The sequence below is a fragment of the Diorhabda carinulata genome, chromosome Y, assembly GCF_026250575.1.
Source record: "Diorhabda carinulata isolate Delta chromosome Y, icDioCari1.1, whole genome shotgun sequence".
Lineage (NCBI taxonomy): Eukaryota > Metazoa > Arthropoda > Insecta > Coleoptera > Chrysomelidae > Diorhabda > Diorhabda carinulata.
In genome coordinates, this window is record NC_079473.1 from 12,624,367 (window position 1) to 12,644,221 (window position 19,855).

The 19,855-nt window shown below is 38.2% G+C and overlaps 3 protein-coding genes across 3 annotated transcripts; all 3 read right to left on the minus strand.

The window, feature by feature from the left end:
- Positions 1-1,521: 1,521 nt before the first annotated feature.
- Positions 1,522-3,798, minus strand: LOC130902977 (matrix metalloproteinase-2-like). Its single transcript, XM_057815264.1, has 2 exons — positions 2,886-3,798; positions 1,522-1,787 (listed from the first exon to the last, which is right to left on the minus strand). Exons 1-2 carry the CDS (start codon positions 3,796-3,798, stop codon positions 1,522-1,524), a joined length of 1,179 nt encoding a protein of 392 aa, XP_057671247.1.
- Positions 3,799-4,561: 763 nt separating this feature from the next.
- Positions 4,562-4,894, minus strand: LOC130902979 (uncharacterized). The gene has a single exon (XM_057815265.1). It carries the CDS (start codon positions 4,892-4,894, stop codon positions 4,562-4,564), a length of 333 nt encoding a protein of 110 aa, XP_057671248.1.
- An 8,462-nt stretch (positions 4,895-13,356) lies between these two features.
- Positions 13,357-13,860, minus strand: LOC130902980 (uncharacterized). Its single transcript, XM_057815267.1, has one exon. The coding sequence runs from the start codon at positions 13,858-13,860 to the stop codon at positions 13,357-13,359; it is 504 nt and encodes a 167-aa protein (XP_057671250.1).
- Positions 13,861-19,855: the final 5,995 nt, after the last annotated feature.

Consider the following 19,855-nt stretch of genomic DNA (forward strand, 5'->3'; position numbering starts at 1 on the left):
CTGTGTTAGAAAATTTGAATTTTTGTGAATATTATTATAATGTTTTGGATTTCTGTAAAAATACCTTCTCCGAAAGTCCTTTACAAATTTTATACGCATTTTGTTCTATTACACCAAACGATATGTTACACAATGCTCTTAGAGAATTTGTATACTTTTATAAAGTTAAAGTTATCAATGATTTAAATAAATAATTATTATTGTTATTGTTGTTTTTTTTATGTTACTTTTAAGTCACCCGGTATACGTTACTTTTAACTGTATTCAGTAATAAGACGCTATCAGTTAACCGCAGATTTTTATATTACAAGATTAGCGCTCCCGCTGTTATCATCGCAACGAATCTGTCTCGATTACGTGCGTGATACCTTACATTGACAAAAATCTCTTTTTATTTATACGTTATACTTTTATGTTACAAGATTAGCGAATAATAATGGTATATATAATTTTTTAAAACCCAAAGACTTTTTTAACCGACCTGGTATATCAGCGCTCCCGCTGTTATCATCGCAACGAATATATAACTTTACGCATGCGCAAAAACGAAGTCTCTCTCTCTTACACATTGTCTCGCTGCTCTCTCTCTCTAACACACGGTTTTCCCTATTTCTGTAGTCGTGCATACGTTGTTCATCTACTAATATGGATATGAGGAAGTGAGTTCTTTATTATTTTTGGCTGGGTACAAAGCACTAACAATTGACCAATAAAAACATGCTTGGTCAGAATTTTTAATGTTTATGCACCCTCGCTTTTTTTGAATAGGTTCTGGAAGTTTAATATAAGATGAGCCGTTTCCAATTTCAAATTTATTGATATTTACTTCTAAAGAAATAATTTTACTTAATGCAAAACCAGAGTCCCTCTCTTGAAATTCTGATAATTGAAAATTAATTTTATCTTTGACGTTCTCGAAAAACCATCGCTCTATATCGGTCGATACATCGATAATAGAATTTTTAGTCATAAAATAATGGAAACTAGAAATTTCATTTTCACCAGATTTTTTAATGAACTCTCCACAAAAACAAACATAAACTTTAACAACAGAATATTTTTTCCTAAAAATTTCCCTTATTTTATTTTTAAAAATTATTTGACAATCATTTAAAAATTGCGTTAAGTCCTTATGATATAAATTTACTATTAGTCCGGTTTTAATTCTTCTTGTAAATGCAGACGCTACATTTTCCCATTTAACTCTATTTTTCAGTTTATTATTCAGCCCCATACCTATATTCCTATTTGAAATAAGTTGTTTAAAATGTTTGAAATGTCCTATGTATGTTTGTAATTTCCTAATTGTACCTACATGCAGTCCTCCTTTTTTAATTGCCAAATTACATACTTTAATTTGTTTTTTCAATCGATTCAACCAAATTTCCACATCTCTATCCGTTATCTTATCAAACAATATTTTTCTGACATTTTTAATGACTTGCAGTAAATTTTCAGATTTTTTTACAATATTCATGGTACTCACCTCTCTCTCTCTCTCTCTGTGTGTCTTAGGCACGTCTATAGTTCCTCAATTTCAAATGACGCTAGCCGTTGATTTTTTCCAACATCCACTAATCCCTTGAATATAATTCCGTATTTTTCCTTTTCAAATTCTTCAATGACTGGTTTGTAGACACTTGTGACTCTTTGCGGTAAAAACACTACTTCTGTATCTAAATCCAATAAAACTGATTCTCCGAATTTGGAATTGACTATTTTTGCCTTCTTTATAGCCCTCAGAGTATTCAAAGGTAGATCTTGTATTTTTGTTATTGGTTTTCTCTCTGTAATTAGAGACGTTGCGTTAATTTTTTTTAAATCCATCTGAAAAGAGAGAGAGCGCGTAACCCACAAGAAAAAAAAAATACTTACATTTTTTGTTAAGGCACAATTTTAACAGATACTAGTATTTGTTCTTCAGAGCTGGTTTTTCTCTTGCTGGCAGTGGAAGAGACTGGCTCCAACACAATGCAACATCTTATTTATACTCATGCCACTATCTCCATACGATTGTGATAGAATGTTCTAGAAAAAATATTTTATTTGCGGCAATTTTGTAATTTTGTAATTTCCTGTAAATGTGGTCCATATGGTTTCCGAGTATTCTAATAAATTTTCACTATTTCCTGTACATGTGGTCCATTTGGTTTAGAAATATTCTTATCAATTTCCTGCGTTATCAAAAAATTTCTTATTAATAGTTAAAAGTTATCTTAAGATTGGCATTCGGGAATTTCCAAAAAAAAAAAAATTTAATAAGAGTTTATTTCAAAATATACAACATCATTGATAAAAAGAAATTATTTTTGTTAATAAAATTTTGAGATGATTTAAAAGGTCTCCATTTGGACATGGAATATCGAACACGTTCCAATTAAAGGGTCCGGCTGCAACAAGTTTTTTGGTAAACTCATTATATTTGTAGTATGTGGTGTTTTTGAAAAAGTACATGTGTCCGTCAATGTACTGGAATGCTCCTGTAACATCTGTGGGTAGTCCAGGGAAAATATCTTTTATTTGTCCTCTATTCCGAACAGTTTTCAAGTTCTTGTTAAATTCAATATAATTACTGTTATTATAAAATACATATATTTTCCCATGATTGCTTTGAAACATTGTGTTTATTTGAGAATTCTTAGGTATAATTAAATTATTTTCCTCAAGTATTTGTAGAGTTGGAAAATCTGCTACATAGTATTTACGGTCATTGACTGCTATTAAATTATCTGAAGAACTTTGAAAAATCTGAATTATGGGACCCACTTCTTCAGGTAAATAATCATCGAGTATTTCTGGTTGCGAGGGAATAAGTTTCGAGTTCAAATCAATTTTCCATAGGGAATTTTCATTAATAATATATAAATGGTAATTTTCAAATTCACCAGCCATGGCAATGAACATATACTCCGGTGTTATGTCGCATAAATTTTTATCCGATTCATTTGGTTGATGTGCAAGTGTCTTTGTAGTCGGTGGCAGCGCTGATGTTGGTTTGAAAGGATTATTTACATATGTATTGATTGGTCCATAAAGAGCTTCAAGGGCCATTTTATCATCCTCATCCAATTTAGGAGCAATGTTGAATTGATACCATGGATACATTATTGCTGTCTCAATATCACTGTGAGCAATTCCTAAAATATGCCCAATTTCATGAATTAATACCATAAGTAGGCTAGTCTGATCTTCTGAACTTGATCCATCCAAACTTAAATCCCACTTCTCATCAGCATCAATATGAAGCTCTATACAACTGTTGCCTTTTGGGAAATAAGCATGTGCCAACACCTTTCCGGGCCCATCAAATGTACTGGAGCACTCACCTCTACCTTGGCAATTTGCTCGAAAATAGTGCTTTCCCCGTACAACTGTAATAGATATATCGGGAGCATAAGGCCGTATTTTGTGTATTAATTCAAATTTAAACTTTGAACTGTTACTCCACACTTCAAAAGTCTTTTTGGTTACTTTAAGATATTCTGGAGTTGCCTGAGGGAAATACCATTTCAAATCAAATTTTGACCATTTTGATTTAACTCTAAAAGAATGATCATCGTCGGAAGCTGCTTCACTTACATTACATCTTGGTCTATTTAGAAGTTGAATTGTATTTTCATCTAATTCTCCCGTTGCAGGGATATTATATCTTTCTTGAAAACTCAACAAATAATCCTCAAGTTTAGTCAAATCATTTTCATTTGCGTACCCGAACCATTGTAAATACTTCATAGCATACTGTTGGTCGACAACGCATAGTACTGGACATAGTACTGCAGCTAATATAATGATTAACATGATCTTCACTCTTCTGCTATCCTCAAAAAACTAATTTCCAATCACATTAATAACGGAATATATAATTTTTAAAAAACCCAAAGACTTTTAACCGACCTGGTATATCAGCGCTCCCGCTGTTATCATCGCAACGAATCTGTCTCGATTACGTGCGTGATACCTTACATTGACAAAAATCTCTTTTTATTTATACGTTATACTTTTATGTTACAAGATTAGCGAATAATAATGGTATATATAATTTTTAAAACCCAAAGACTTTTAACCGACCTGTTATATCAGCGCTCCCGCTGTTATAATCGCAACGAATATATAACTTTACGCATGCGCAAAAACGAAGTCTCTCTCTCTCTCTCTCTTACACATTGTCTCGCTACTCTCTCTCTAACACACGGTTTTCCCTATTTCTGTAGTCAGACATACGTTGCTCATCTACTAATTCTTTCAGCTTCCTATGGAAATTTGAGATGTCATATTTTAAATTTCCGACTTTCTCAAGAATGTGGAAACTGTTGACACGATAGTAAACGCACCTAACCTAACCTACCCTAACCTAACCTTTCTTTTTTTGGCCCCAAGGTAGGGTGGAAGCTAATGCCGTCCTCACAGCTGGCGAGTGCAATGCTGTGAGTTTGTGTGGGACTCTCACCCACTAAACTACCCTCCTTGTTTCTGCATCCCTGGGAGTTGCGTGCGCCGGGAGGACAACAAGTTGTCATTACATCGGCGCACCTCCCTTATAAATCCTGTTCCTTATCTATTTCTATCCCTGGGTGTTTCTATCCTCTTTTTCCTTGTTGGTCATTACTACGGTCATATATGTCGTTACCGCGTTCCAGGTTTTCTTATCCTCGAGCATTTTCCCTATGATCTCGGTTGCCGTTGGCAAGTCACATCCTAGTTGTTCTTTTAGTCTGGTTCTCTCCTCACCCCATCTCACACATTCGTAGAGGACATGGGCCGGGTCGTCCATTTGCCCACATGTTTTACATGTGTCATCCTCGGTCTTACGGATTCTTTTCGTGAAGGTACCGAACGAACCATGTCCCGTTAGAACCTGCGTGATGTAGTAAGAAGTGGTACTGTGTTTGCACATGACCCAGCTTCTTATATCTCTTATCAAGGTTTTTGTCCACTGGGCCTTCGTCTCCAGACTATCCCACTATTTTATATAGAAAGCATATCTCAGCTATCATGAGATCAATTGGTGGGAATCCTGCTATAACCTGGACTGCCTCGGCCGATACGGTCCTATAGGCAGCGGCGACCATCAATAAGCCTTTTCTTTGCGCAGCCATTAATCTCTCCTTGTACGATTGTATTTTCATGGCTTCGCGCCAGGCTGGCGCCGCATACAGGAGGACGCTGTGCATTACTTGGCACAGAACCCTGCGCTTGCAATAACCAGGTCCTCCTACATTCGGCATCAGCCTCCGTAATTGCGTAATCTTTTTGTTGGCTTTGTCGACCGTATATTTAATGTGTTCCAGAAAGTTGAGGTTTTTCGTTATGATTACTCCCAGATATTTTATTTTCTTCTTGGCCTCAACTCTTTGTCTTTCCACTACCATTTTGAAGGGGCCATTTGTTTTCCGGTGTCCCTTCACCACCAGTATCTCCGTTTTTTGTGGAGCAATTTTTAGTCCGTTTGCTGTTATCCAACGGACCGCTAGAGCTACAGTATTCTCTGCTCTGTTCCTGACCTCATTTTTTTTGTCGCCTTCGATGTAAAATATGAGGTCATCTGCGTATGCTATAGTGGAAACTTTTGGGCCGTAGTCCAACTCTAGGATACCGTTGTACATAATATTCCACAGGACTGGTCCAAGGACCGAGCCCTGCGGAACACCCATCGTACATTTGTGTGAAATGATACCGGAAGTCACCCTCCTGCCACTAGTTCTTTATGTATTTTGTTAAGTATGGGCTGATCCCGTTATCCTTGCAAGCCATGACTATTCTATGCCATTTCGCGGTATTGAAAGCATTCTTTATGTCTATCGCCACAAATACACCCCATTTGTGGCTGGTTTTGCATACAACTTCCTTTAATTCCTTTATTGCCGACATCGTTGATCTTTTGGGTCGGAAGCCATGCTGGTGTGGAGATAAGAGGTTTTTATTCTCGATCTCCTCACCCAGTCTATTTGTAATTATGCGTTCTAATAATTTTCCGAAAGAGTTGATCAGGCATATAGGGCAGTAGCTGCCTGTCTCGTTTGGGTCTTTACCCTATTTCGGAAGTAGAACAACTTTAGCTGTTTTCCAGCAGTCGGGAAACCGTTGTTGTTTGTTTCAGTAATTCGTTTAAATAATTTAGGATTTGCAACAGTTTAGTTTTCACCGCGATTTTTAGAGCTTCGTTTGGCAGGCCGTCTGGTCCTGGTGCCTTGCCGTTTTTTATATCCTTAATGGCTATTTCGAGCTCGACGCTGGTGAAACTCTTAGGTTCCTCGTGTAGTGCGGGTTCGTCGTCGTCGTTGTTTATCATTCTCCCTCTTATTGTCGGGAAGAGGGTGCAGAGGATCTTTTTTCTCTTTTTCGCGCTGAGTTGACCTTGTGTTTTATTGGCCATCTTACCCGTCTCTATCCTATAACCCTGACAACATATGTCGTTTTCCAGGTCTTCCATGAGGTCATCCCAACATCTCTTTTTGGCCTGCAGAATTAATCTTTTAAGAAGTTTGCTTTGTTCTTTCATACCGTCTTCCCATTTTTGTTTTAGTTGTGGGAGTTTTTCTCGGGTGTATCTACGTCTTAGTCTATTATATTCGTTTCTGACATTTTCTATTTCTGGGTTCCACCAGAATGGTTGCATCGAGGTATTATCGTCATCTTTACTGGTGGCATCTACTATATCTCCGGCCATTATGGATGGTCGTCTTCCGTTGTTTCTGGTAGCCGTTTCGAATGTTTTATCTATGGCCTTTCGGTATTCTCTAGCACTTATATTCGGTGAGATATACGCGACCGTCATAATGGTGCCCTTGGTTTCTATTTGCACGCAGTTATCACCTCGAAGCGTCTTATCGATTTCTAAGTTTTTATTTATAATGGCAATCGTCACGCCTACTTTCTTATCTACGAGCCATCCTTTTTTTGCGATGTTTTTGATTGGCTGGGAAATTATCATAATATCGATTTGGTGTTTATTCGCTTCGTCGAAGGCTATATCGTGCGCCATCTTGGACCTTCCCAGGTTCACTTGTGGTAGTTTGATTTGGTTTTTGCCCATTTTTTGATCATTAGCTATTTTGCTTGTATCAGGCCCACATTCTCACCACGCTGTGCAGAAAGAGACGTGACCCCGGGCTATCATATGTGTAGTAAATAAATATGGAAAATTTATTGGACTATTGATCTTATAAATAACCGTAGGTATCCTAGTTTGGGATTCCATAATAATAATCGGCATTAGCTCGTCTAAAATATAAATTAAAATAAAATAAATAAATAATAAAAATAAATAAAACCCTTTATTATTCGGAACGGAGAGTAGACACATCCCGAGTAGGATCGAGAATAGGTCGGACTTTCTGAAGTCAAACTCTTCGCTTGACTCCTGCATCTCTTCAATTAAACAGAGTGGCCCAAAAGTCGCGCAACCAATTGAAAAAAAAAATGACATTGAGTAGCAAAAGTACAAAATTTATTCGAAAAAAAAAACGAAATACACAAAATTAGTTTGAAGCAAGGCAAAAGCTGACTTCTTGGCATCATAACAGATGTTCGAAATGACCTCCTTCTTGTTCTGTGCACTTCAGACATCGCTTCTTAACAGCTTTACAGATGCGCGCAAGTGTAGGTTTATCTGCATTCAGCGTATCGACTTCGTTGGTGATTATGTTTTTCATAGTCTCCACATCTGGTAAAGCATTTTTAAACACCCTATCCTTTAAAATTCTTCACACTGCAAAATCTAAAGGAGTCAGGTCAGGAGATCTTGGTGGCCATTCCACTTGACCTCGTCTACCAATCCAATCCGGAAAATTTTGATTTAGGAATTCGCGAACAATTACAGCGTAATGGGCCGGCGCGCCATCTTGTTGAAGAGTTAACACACGACTAGAAAAATCCGGGTTATTATTCAGTTCTTCGCGCAGTTCCATCAACAAATCAAGGTATGCAGCACCTGTTACTGTTGTATCGAAAAAGTAAGGGCCAATGATTCCGAAGGAGCAAACACCAAGCCATACCGTTACACCTGGAACATTTAATTTTTCTTGGATGGTGATATGCGGATTGTCTGTGGACCAGTTTACGCAATTGTGTCTGTTGATTCGGCCATTTAATTTAAATTGTGCTTCATCTGACCACAAAATGGTTTTAAAGAAGTCTTTGAACGCTTCACATCGAATTACGTACCACTCAGCAAACTGAAGTCTGCGGTCCGGATCGTCTTCTGTTAATGCTTGTAAAAGACGTGGTCTGTGAACATGCATACCTACTTCCTTCATTATTCGCTGCAAGCTGGAACGAGAAATTTCCAATTCATGGCAAGCTTTACGGACTGATCGCGCCGGTGTTTCAACAAAACTCTCAGCGACGATGTGTAAGTTTTCTGCAGTTCGCACGCTGCGTGGCCGCCCCGAACGCTTCGTATCATTCACAGTACCATTTTTTTCGAACCTTTTTATCAAGCGATACACAGTTTCACGCCTCAGAACTTGACTGTTAGGAAATTTTTCGGCAAAATCGGAGAAAATGTTTTGATAATCGGCATGATAACGGTAGTACGAGGTCACTAAAAACACGCGTTCCGCAATTGTGAACCGATAACTCGATCCCGTTGCCATGGTTACACATTCGTTACACATTTAAATACCCTCACCGCTCCTTTACACACGAACAACTGTAAGATATTCGGTAGAAACGCGTAACCTTGTACTAGTAGGGTGAAACCAACTCATGCGCATTTTGTGTTAGCGTTGTGCGACTTTTGGGCCACTCGTTATATTCCTCTATCATGGTCGACTGTTTCATTTTCTTGTGTTTTAGAATCAGCTCCTGTTGGAACAGCTCCCGGGCGAGGTCATCCTCGACAGTTTTCACATCCTCATCAGTAGCTTTTTTATCGTCTTCACCAGAAGACGACGTGTAATCCTCATCATTCAGAACTTTTCTCCTTCTGTCATGAGACAGAGATGACTCCGTCTCCGACGAAAGATTTCTTCCTCTTCTGCGTTTTTTTGTTTTTGTATTATCCATAAATAATCACACGAGTGGGGCCGAAATAACTGTCCGGCGAGGCAGTGCGCCCTTACCTCGCTAAAGCAAGGTACTCTGGGAGGTCGCCTGGTATCCCAGAGGCACCGTTCATCCCGCGCAGCCATTCATCCCATAGCCACGGTGGCTAACAACGTAGGATTACGGATTTTTTCTCCAGGTTTACTCCTGTTTTTTGAGCTGTTTCTTAGCTTCACTCCCCTCTACCCGTCCGTCGAGACGGTCCGAGAAGAGAGGAAGTTACTGAGCCACTCCACCAACGTCTTATAGCTCTCAGGAGTGGAACCTAACCTTTTTTTTTGTTGTGTGTGGGAAAATCTTCAAAAGACTTCTGGGAAGGTGTCCCAGGTGTGCTGGATTCACCCGTTAACCGGACGCCTACCAGCTAAAAACCCACCCTCTTCTCCACCGACGCATGTGGAACCGTTCTTAGCGAACATTGCGTCACATGCGCCGGCTGTACTCTTCACTCCGTGTGCTCTCCGTATTCTTCGCTTCCTCTAATAAATAATAATAATAAATAACATAAATAACACATGCACTAGACACTAAAAAACATCACAGACACATAAAAAAAGAGATGACATACACGTAAATAACCATAAATAAAACCTATTTAAACTGTATAAGTAAAACTTAGCCTAACTTATCCTATTTTTAAAATCATGTGTATAGTTAAAACTTAACCTATCTTAAAATTTGTAAAAACGTAACCTAGGAATCTAAAAGAATTTTTCTTTTTAATTAATTCTAATTTAAAATTGTGTATAAATAAAAGAAAATTTTTTTTCTTTCTCAATCTAATTAAAAAAAAAATAAAATCTTAGGTCTAATTTAAAATTGTATAAATAAAAATAACCTTTTTTTTGTGTGGGTGGGAAAATCTTCAAAAGACTTCTGGGAAGGTGTCCCAGGTGTGCTGGATTCACTCGTTAGTCGGGCGCCTACCAGCTAAAAACCTACCCTCTTCTCCACCGACGCATGTGGGACCGTTCTTAGCGAACATCGCGTGGCTGTACTCTTCACTCCGTTGTCTTCTTCCTTTAATAATATATATATATATATATATATATATATATACTACATGCACTAAACACTAAAACATCACGCACAAATAAGAATAAAAAGGGGACAAACACATAATAAATATATAACCATAAAAAACCTACCTAAACTATATAAATAAAATTTAACCTTAAAAATTTTCTTAATCTAATTAAAAAATATTCACTCGGCTTTGGCACCCTCCTCTCTCCACTCTCGCTGTCATTTGTCCAAGCTGACTTTCCTTTCTTCCTTTTTTATTCTTTCAATGTTTTCCTTGTCAGCTTGGATTCTCCTGTAGATTCTGACCCTCTCCTCCACTAATATGTGGATTGGGATCGCTCCCGCGATCGTCTGCAGCGCTATTGCTGAAACAGTTCTATATGCGCTGCAGACCCGAAGCAGCGGTTTCCTCTGTGCCGAGGTGTATAAGTTTTTATATTTTTAATCTTTATGACCCGTATAAGAAGGTGGAATGCATTACTTCAAGTAGCACCCTCCTCCTTTTGCTACCGAGGCCACCTATGTTTAGTAATATCTTCTGTAGGGCGGAAGTCCTTTCCTCGGCTTTCCGCACCGCTGCCTCTGTGTTTCGAGAAGGTCAGTCTATTATCAAAGGTTACGCCCAAGTACTTCAATGTTTACTAGGAAATTACAAAGTGCCCTCCGAGATCAAATTGGATTTGATACCGGACTGTTCTTGGACCTCTTAGCACTATTATTTTCGTCTTCTCTACTGCTATTTGTAGGTCCATCTGCTCTATCCAGCTTTTAATTCTTATCATGTTTTCTATTATTATATATACGATGCCCCAATTCATATCGCTTTCCGCTAATATCGCTAGGTCGTCAGCGTATGCGATCGATCTGGTGCCGCCCTCCAGTTCTAATAGGAGTACCCCGTCATATAATATGTTCCAAAGGGTCGGTCCTAACACCGACCCTTGAGGTACTCCGGCGGTCAATTTAATTTCCTGCTTTCTCGATACGCATATTCTCCTTTCGGTTAGGTAGTCCTTTAAAATATTTACTAAATACCCTGGGGCCTCCATTTCATTTAATTTTTGTATTATGAGGCCCCAGTTAGCTGAATTAAATGCGTTTTTGATGTCTCATAACGAGGACTACACATCTTCTTCTTGAAACTTTCGCCGCATCGTGTACCCACTTTGCGGCGTCCACTGCTGATCGACCCTTGCGGAAGCCGTACTGCTGATCCGATAGAGCTGCTTTGCTCTCCAGGAATTTTTCTAATCGTTTTTTAATTAGGATTTCGTAATATTTTCCCAGACAGTCTAACAAGCATACCGGCCTATATGAGGCCGGCGAATCGGGGGGTTTCCCAGGCTTTAATAACAATACCAAATTTGCTATTTTTAATTCTCTGGGGAACTCTTGACTACACAGTAGTTCGTTAAAGACGGATGTAACAGTTTCAGGCCTCGTTGTGATCAGGGTTTTAATTGCCTCTGGTGGCAGGCCATCAGGGCCAGGGGCTTTACCCTGCTTGATATCTTCGGCAGCGGTCAGGATCTCTTCCGTCGTGAATTTCGGTACAGCCGCGTCGCTTTCCTTGCGGAAGTTTTCTTTCCTTTTATTAGGGAAGAGTAGCGACGCGGCCTCTAGCCGCTGCTCTTCGTTCAAGTTGTATGGGGCGACGACCTTCAATGCTTTCATTGTGATTTTATATGCGTCGCCCCATATGTCCTTTCCTAGATCCTCACATATGGCCCGCCATCTTTTCCTCCTTTCGTTTTTTATCAACTTGCCCAGAGCTTTTTTTTTTGTAAATATCTTGGTAACTTCCTTCGCCCCCGCTTCTTGTGTATGTCCTTCGGGTAAGGAGGCAATCCTCTCGGAGTTTTTCTATCTCATCGTTCCACCAATATGGCATTTGCCTGTTACTATTCTTTTTATTTTCCCTTATAATTTTTTCTTTTATGTCCTTTAATACTAACTGAAGAGTCTCGTAGATCACCACCTTTTCTGTCTATTTTTCTATAATCAATCATAGAGATATTGGGGGAAATGTAGCAGGCCACAATCGTGATCTCGCAATCAAGCTCGACCACGACGTAGCCCGCCTCTCTTTGCATATTCCTCACCCCAATATCCCTATTTCTAAAGAATACCGCCACGTCCTTTCTCTTGTCCTGTACCCAACCACCCCCCTCAGTCAGTTTTTTATTGGGCTCTGAAACGATAAGAAGGTCCGCTTTCAGTTGAGCAGCTTTAACGTGGGTCAGGTCGTGAGCTAGTCTGGCCCTTCCCACATTAATCTGCAAAACCCTGATGCCGGTGCCTGATGGTTTTTTTGTATTCTCCCATTCTTCCACCGCTAATTTTTCCCATACCTCACATTCCCCACCCCCTGTATCTAGTTCCTCCATAATTTTTTATGTTTTCTCCTTTTTCCTGTGTTTTTCTTCTTCCTCTATACATTTCCTACATTTCTTTCCTATATTTTTTAAGTTTTTGTTAAATATTAATTCCCTCAACTCCTCAATTTTTTAAATTAGTTTTTCGTCCCCTCCTAGCATGTTCTTGATTTCCATTATTTTATTATCTATTTCCCTTTCCTCCTCCCCCGTTGTTGTCATTTCTCCCTCTTTCTTTTCTTTTTTAGTTTCTACTTCTCCCTCGACTCTACTTTGGGCCGACTCACTTCCTGCCTCCTCGACCCGACCTCTCCGTGCACGAACCTAACCTAACTTAACCTTTTTTTTTATAGAGTGGTTTAGGAAATCTGCTTGTCAGACTACCCCGTCTGTTGTTCTTGTGACAGGGTGCCGCCTGGTCTGGCGTATGACGGGGGTGTGTCGGGTTGACGACCTTGCCGGTTGTCGACCGACTAAAACCCTTTCCCCTCTTTACTTCCCAGCTTCCATCCGGAAACCGCTCTCGCATTACTTCAGATGGCAGGGAGCTACAACTACTTGTATTCGTCAGCAATTTCTTCCACACTTTTTGTTTTCATTATATGGGGTATCATCTCGTTTATTGCATTCCATTTATTTTCTTCTTCTATCATTTTCCTGATTATGTTTTTCTTCGTAACTCTGCAGCCGATTTTTTGGTGGCATACCTCTCTTTGTTGTTTCCAATTCTGGCATTGGAATATTGTATGTTCTGCTGTATCAGCTTCTCCGCAGTATATGCATTCGTTGTCACATGTTTTTCCAATTTTATATGTATAATCTCTGAAGCTGCCATATCCTAGTAGGAACTGCGTGATATAAAAGTTAATATTTCCATGTTTCTTGCTTACCCAGATTTCTATGTTAGGTATTAGTTTTTTTGTCCACCTGCACTCTTCGGTTCCATTATCATTCCAACGTTCTTGCCATTGCTGTAAGGTTTGGGCTTTAGCTTCCTTCCGAGTTTGCTTCCTACGTTCTTTTTCCACGCCATATATGACGTTTCTTCTATCAGTAAATCTATTGGTGGTTGTTCCGCTATTACTAGAAGTGCTTCAGTTGGTGCAGTTCTGTAAGCGCTGCATATCCTTAGCGCGGAGAGCCTTTGTTCTCTCTGATATGCTTTTCTATTTTTCTTTGTTTTTATTGCCGTTGACCATGCCTGCACAGCGTAAAGCAATATCGAGTTTGCGACTGCTGCCAATACTTTTCTTTTACTTGCTTGTGGGCCTCCAATGTTGGGCATGATTCTAGCCAATGCCATAGTTGTCTGACTTGCCCGAGTTACTGTTTTGTTGACGCGTACTGAAAATTTAAGTTTTTTGTCTATCCACACTCCAAGATATTTTAACGAGTCTTTAGGAGTTATCTCCATTCCAAGTATACTTAACGGTTTTTGCTGGACTTGTGTCCCTTTTTGTATTTATCAGTATTTCTGTTTTTCTGTAGCCAGCTCTAAATGGTTGTTTAGGAGCCATTTCTGGATATCCCCCATAGCAGTATCGATTTTTATTTGAATTTCCTCCATGTCTCTTCCAATTACAATTGCAGCAATATCATCTGCGTATCCTACTAGAGTAACATCTCTTGGTAATTCCAATTTTAGAAGTCTATCATACAATATGTTCCATAGAGTTGGTCCCAGAACAGAGCCCTGTGGCACTCCAAATGTCATGCACATTTCCATTGTCTTTCCTTCTGTCTCGATGACTGTTTTCCTTTTTGTTAGATAACTCATTATTATCTTTATTATGTAAAGTGTTGTTCCTCTATTCTGTGATTCTTTTATTATTTCTTTCCACGTTGCAGAGTTAAAAGCATTTTTGATGTCTAATGTTATTAGAGCAGCTATTTTTCGATGCCTGTAAGACTTTTCGTGTGTTTCTTTTCTTATGATTTCCGTGACTAACTTTACCGCATCTGTCGTAGACCTTTCGCTTCTGAAACCATATTGTCTTTCTGATAGGCTGTCTTTTAAATTTAAATCTTCCTTTAACCTGTTTCTTACTAAGTGTTCTAGTAACTTCCTACATGCTTCTTCTTAATACTAAGAAGACATATTGGTCGGTACTTTGGTTCTTCGTTTGGATTTTTCTTTGGTTTTTCAATTAAAGCTAATCTTGCTATTTTCCATTTTTCTGGGAACTCTCCACTTTTTAGCATATTACTGTAGGCCGAGCAGAACATTTCCGGTTTCTTTTGTATAACTGTCTGTAGTACTTCGACTGGTATGCTATCCGGGCCAGGTGCTTTTTTTAGTTTAAGTTTTTTGCTAGCTTCTGTTATTTCTTCTGCTGTTACCTCTGGTACCGGTCCGTTAATCATCACCTGCTCCCAGGAGATTTACTCTCGCGAAGGAAAAAGTGTTGTTGCTATCTTTATTGCATTTGTCATTGTGAGCGGTTGCCCTTTTGTTCTAAGCTTTAGTTTCCTTGTCGCAATTTTTTATCCTTTACCCCACGGATTGTTATTTATTTCCTCACATATCTTACTCCAGCAGTACCTTTTCGACTTATTAATGGCCGTTTTCAAAGCTTTCTTCTTGCTTGTATATTCTTCTGTTTCTGCGTTGTTAACTGTGGTCTGCTTTCTGTTTCTTCTGGTGAGCTTTCTCCTTGAAGCCAAACATGCTTTCCTTAGCTCTGCGATCTCTTCAGTCCACCAGTATACTGGTTTTCTGACATTCGTTGTGTCTCTTTTTGGCATTGCAGCATTACATATTTCTTCTAATATATTTGACACTTGCTCTGGTGTTTCTAGCGGGCCTTTTTCTCCAGCCTCGTTTATTGCTCTGATGAGTCTTGTTTGATTAAGTCGTGCTAGGTTCCATCCATTTTTTGGGTTCTTGCTGCTTTCATACGTTATTGATTCCTGTTGAATTTCGAAGTATATGTACCTATGGTCGCTTAAGGTTTCCTCCTCAAGTATTCTCCAGTTTATTGTTTTTGTCCCTATTTTCCCTTTTGTCATTGTTAGGTCTATGACATCTCTGTTATTGTCATGAAACCACCATGAGTATTGATAAAAGGTCATGTGCTGCTTTACATCTATTTAAGTTTACTTGAACTATTCTAATTCTCTATTTTTCTCTCTCCATCTGCCTCTTGTTCCTCGTGTTCTCTTGTCTTTGATATCTGCGACTTTTACTTAGCGCTCTTTTGAAGGCCTTGCATTTTCCGGTACCCGTAGTATGACTTTCGCCGTTACATAGTAGACATCTAACTTCCCCTTCCCTGCACTTTTTAGCTTTGTGTCCATCTTTGCCACATTTATAGCGCAAAGTTTTTCTATTTGGTCCATTGCAGTAGTCGGCCGTATGACTATAAAACCAGCCACTCCCAACACTTGCTTAAATATATCTTTTTTTGATTTTACATCTAGTATAGCCCACTCTTATATTAGTTAAATTATCTAGAGCCCTTGTCTTCTCCTGACTTATATGCAGGGTGGCCGCTTGTGTTTTTCCAATATTTGGTCTAAGTGGACTTATCTCGTATTCGTTTTTCTCCATTGGCCCTACACAAGAAATTATAGCTTCTTCCAACTCTTTACTGTTAGTTGTAATGTCCATTTCTCTAATGTAGTAGACCTCCCTTCTTTTATTATACGCTTGAGGGTCTCCGACGTCAGTTTTTACCGTTATGTCCTTTGTGCTTTCTATTTTCTCTCGAAGAGTTTTTACTGCCTCCTTGTCTTTGTCTGTTAATATAAGAACTTTTCCGTTTTTTGTCTCTCGTGTTCCCCTTATTGTTTGGGTTGCGTCCATCCCTTTTACAGTTTCTTTAATTTTTTGCTCAAGCTCGGAGAATAGATACGTTATCATATCCAGAGATTCTTTTAGAATGAAAAGTTCCGAACTTTCTTTTTTCTTGTATATTCCAGATTCATCTTGTATTGATGTATCCATTAGTTTCCTTTATGGTGTGCTTGCTAAACTCAAAGATTTACTTCTTTGTAATGGTTTGAACACACTTGTAGTTTGTTTCCCTCCTAATGTCTTCATTACTTCTGGTGTACATGACCTCTTTTTTTTTCATCCCATGTAAATTCGACGGTAACCGACCGCTTTTTTTCACTTCCATCCTTTTCTATTCGCATGGAGCCCGTGGCTCCGTGAGCTATCGGAGTAGTGCCCCCCCCCAGAATCCGTGGGGCAGCCTGCCAAAGCAGGGAGGGATTTCCCATCCTGGGGTAGCTAGTTTTCTGTTTCCGACATTTCATTTTTTGATTTTTTTGGTTTGTTCGAGTTTCCTGCTCTAGGCAGATTGCTTTCACCACAGCTATGAGCTCTATCCGCCCTTTGGAGTGCCGCCTTTCACCTAAGTAACCGTCGCGTCCATGCTGGTTTTGGTTCGCCCCGGCTATTTCATTTCGCCGGTACCACCCATATCTGGGAGGCGTTCCTCTATCCACCACCTGGGGAGGCGCCCGGTATGGGACCAGCAACCCACTCGGGAACCTAACTTAACCTAACCTGACTTGACCTAACCTGACCGAATCGATAGCATCGACGAATTTTCCGGTTCCGAAAGAGCAATAAAAACAATGGAAATAAATGAAAACCAATTTTATTCCACAAAAATATAGTTATTTTCCTCATCCTCATCCATTGGAGGTCAATCATTCTTTTCAGGATAAAAAAATTTTATATCAACAATGATTGCATCGAATGGATTCACATTTTTTCGCCGGACTCGCCGTCTCCAGAGAAATTCATGAAGATGCAGGTCAAAGTTATTTTTGATTGCCCCCCTCGATATTCTTCTTCTCTTCTCTGCCTCCAGCTGGATTCAATATTTTGGGTGTAGGCCCCTGTAAAATTTAGTACAGTGATTCTCAACCTTTTTTTGTTGCCGCACATATTTAACGTTTTCAAAGCAAAATGAGTTCCTCCGCTTCATTCAAAGTTAAGTCAAATACAGAAGTATCCGTTATGAGAAATGGATTGCGAACCCAATCAAATTTCTTATGTTGTCAAATGATCAGCAATAATTAATTTAATAGTTTTTTAACTGTCTTTAGGGACTGACTCAAACTTTTTTAAATTGCCTTCCTGAGCTTTATTTTTCCATAAAGTTATTTGTTTTTGGAACCCACCAGCTTATCGATTGAGTTTAAGATATTTTCATTGCCCTTGCATACTTGATGTTGTTAAAAATAACAAAAATGTCTGATAACTAAGCAAGTTTAGTACACCATATTTTATCTTCTAACAAATGAACAAATTGATAATTTTTATTTTGTTAAAAAAATATTTTCATTTCGTCTTTTAATTTCAGCACACGAGATATAACTTTTCCTCTGGACAACCATCTTACTTCTGTATGGAGTATCAAGGATTCTTACTTGGCTTCCATAGCTTGGCATAATTTACTAAATAATCTACTTTTTAATGGTCTTGATTTGATATAATTAACCATTTTAACACATTGTTCCAGAACTATTTTCAAATCTGATGGCAAAAATTTTGTAACAAGTGCTTCTCGATGCAAAAAACAATGGGTAACTAATATATCCTCATTCAGTTCTTTAACATGTGCTACCAATCCTTTTAGATGTCCAGTCATAACTGGAGCACCATCTGTGCAAATGCCAATACATGACTTCCAAGAAACTTTAATTTCTTCTAAATATGAACTAATTACTTGAAAAATATGTTTACCAGTTGTAAAATCAGATAACTCCCGACAACATGAAAATTGATTAATTATATCATTTTCGTGAATAAATCTAACGAATGCAATTAATTGAGCATTTCCTGTAATATCTGTTGTTTCGTCGACTTGTAGAGCAAAATTCGAATTTGCAAGAGTTTTTGCAGTATTTTGCTCAATATTTTCTGACATATCTTTAATTCTGCGATGGATTGTATCATTTGAAAGGGGTATTTTGCAAATATCAATATCAGCTGATCCACCAATCATTGTTTTTACAATTTTTCGACAAGCAGGTAATATAATTTCTTCAGCCAAATTTTGAGGTTTTAAGTTAACAGCAATCAATTCAGCTATTTCGTAAGAAGCTACTTGAGCCTTTTCGACTCGCTTAATTTTTGATGATAAAGACCTTTCAAATTAGCTTAATCTTTAGTTGAAAGCAAAGGATGATTAGTCACCAAGTGACGTTGGAGTTTGCTAGGAACCATAGCACTATTTGATAATTTAAAACCAAATATCAGGCTTGGGTCGAAAGAGTGATTTATGATAGCAGCTATCGCAGAGAGCAATCTAGCAGAAAAGCATGCTTTTGTAGCTGCTACTTTTACCACTCTCAGAACGGTTTGATAGAGATGGGACGGAAATTTTTATTAGTTCAAGTATGTTACGGATATCGGCGTGACGTAACACTTCGCACAATTATTAATGGGAATACATTCGTCTGTTGTGTTTATTTTGGCAATATGTTATATAATGTAATTGCACATTTCAAACGTTGTAAATTTCACGCGTAAACACCGTTTCCAATTTAATTGTTTTCTGAAACTGTAAAAATTCCACTTTTTGTTTTACTTTATTTACTAATTTTGGGAAGATCGTACGTAGTAGAAACTGCAAGAATCAATTTGCTAGAAATATATAAACGTAATAATAAGGAGTAACCATTATAATACATAATTGAACGAAAATGCGCATACGGTTACCAGTTTTAATATAAATATTTATGTTGTACAAAATAGGTACACTACATATAATACATAGAAACACAGAGTTTTTATACTAGGGTATGTAGAGAAACACGATAGTTACTATGGAAAAAGTAAAACAAAAAAAGTAACAACATAAGTTAAAATAAAATTATTAATAAATTCATTAGATAGTAACCAATTCCAACAGTAAATACAAAAAAAATAAAAATGAAATACTAAGCTAATCCGAGTCTAAACAAAGTATTTTTTTATATAAATAATAAAACCTATACTAATTTGTATTATATTTTAAAAACAAAAGTTTGTTCACTGTTTGATGTGACAATCTGGAGCGGCGTTCGGTAATAATCATTCCTGCTTTGGAAAATAAGCTTTCACATGGTACACTGGTGGCTATCATGCAACATCTTATTTGTACTAATTCCGCTAGATTTGGATAAATATGTTCGTTATTTTTCCACCATAATAACGGATCAACTCTTCGATCAGGTACCGTGTCACTTATATATCGTTGAATTTCCAATATTGCAGACGCTTTAGCATTTGAGGGTGGTAAAATGTTCGACACTTTGTTATCAAATACCGTCCAGTACGAATGACTAGCTGTATCGGCGATATTCGATTGCAACACAGTTGTCTGGGACACTGCTTGAGTCAATTTTTTCAATATATTTTCCGTCACCCAAGCTGTAATGTCTTTTTGAACAATCTGTAAAGCATTGGA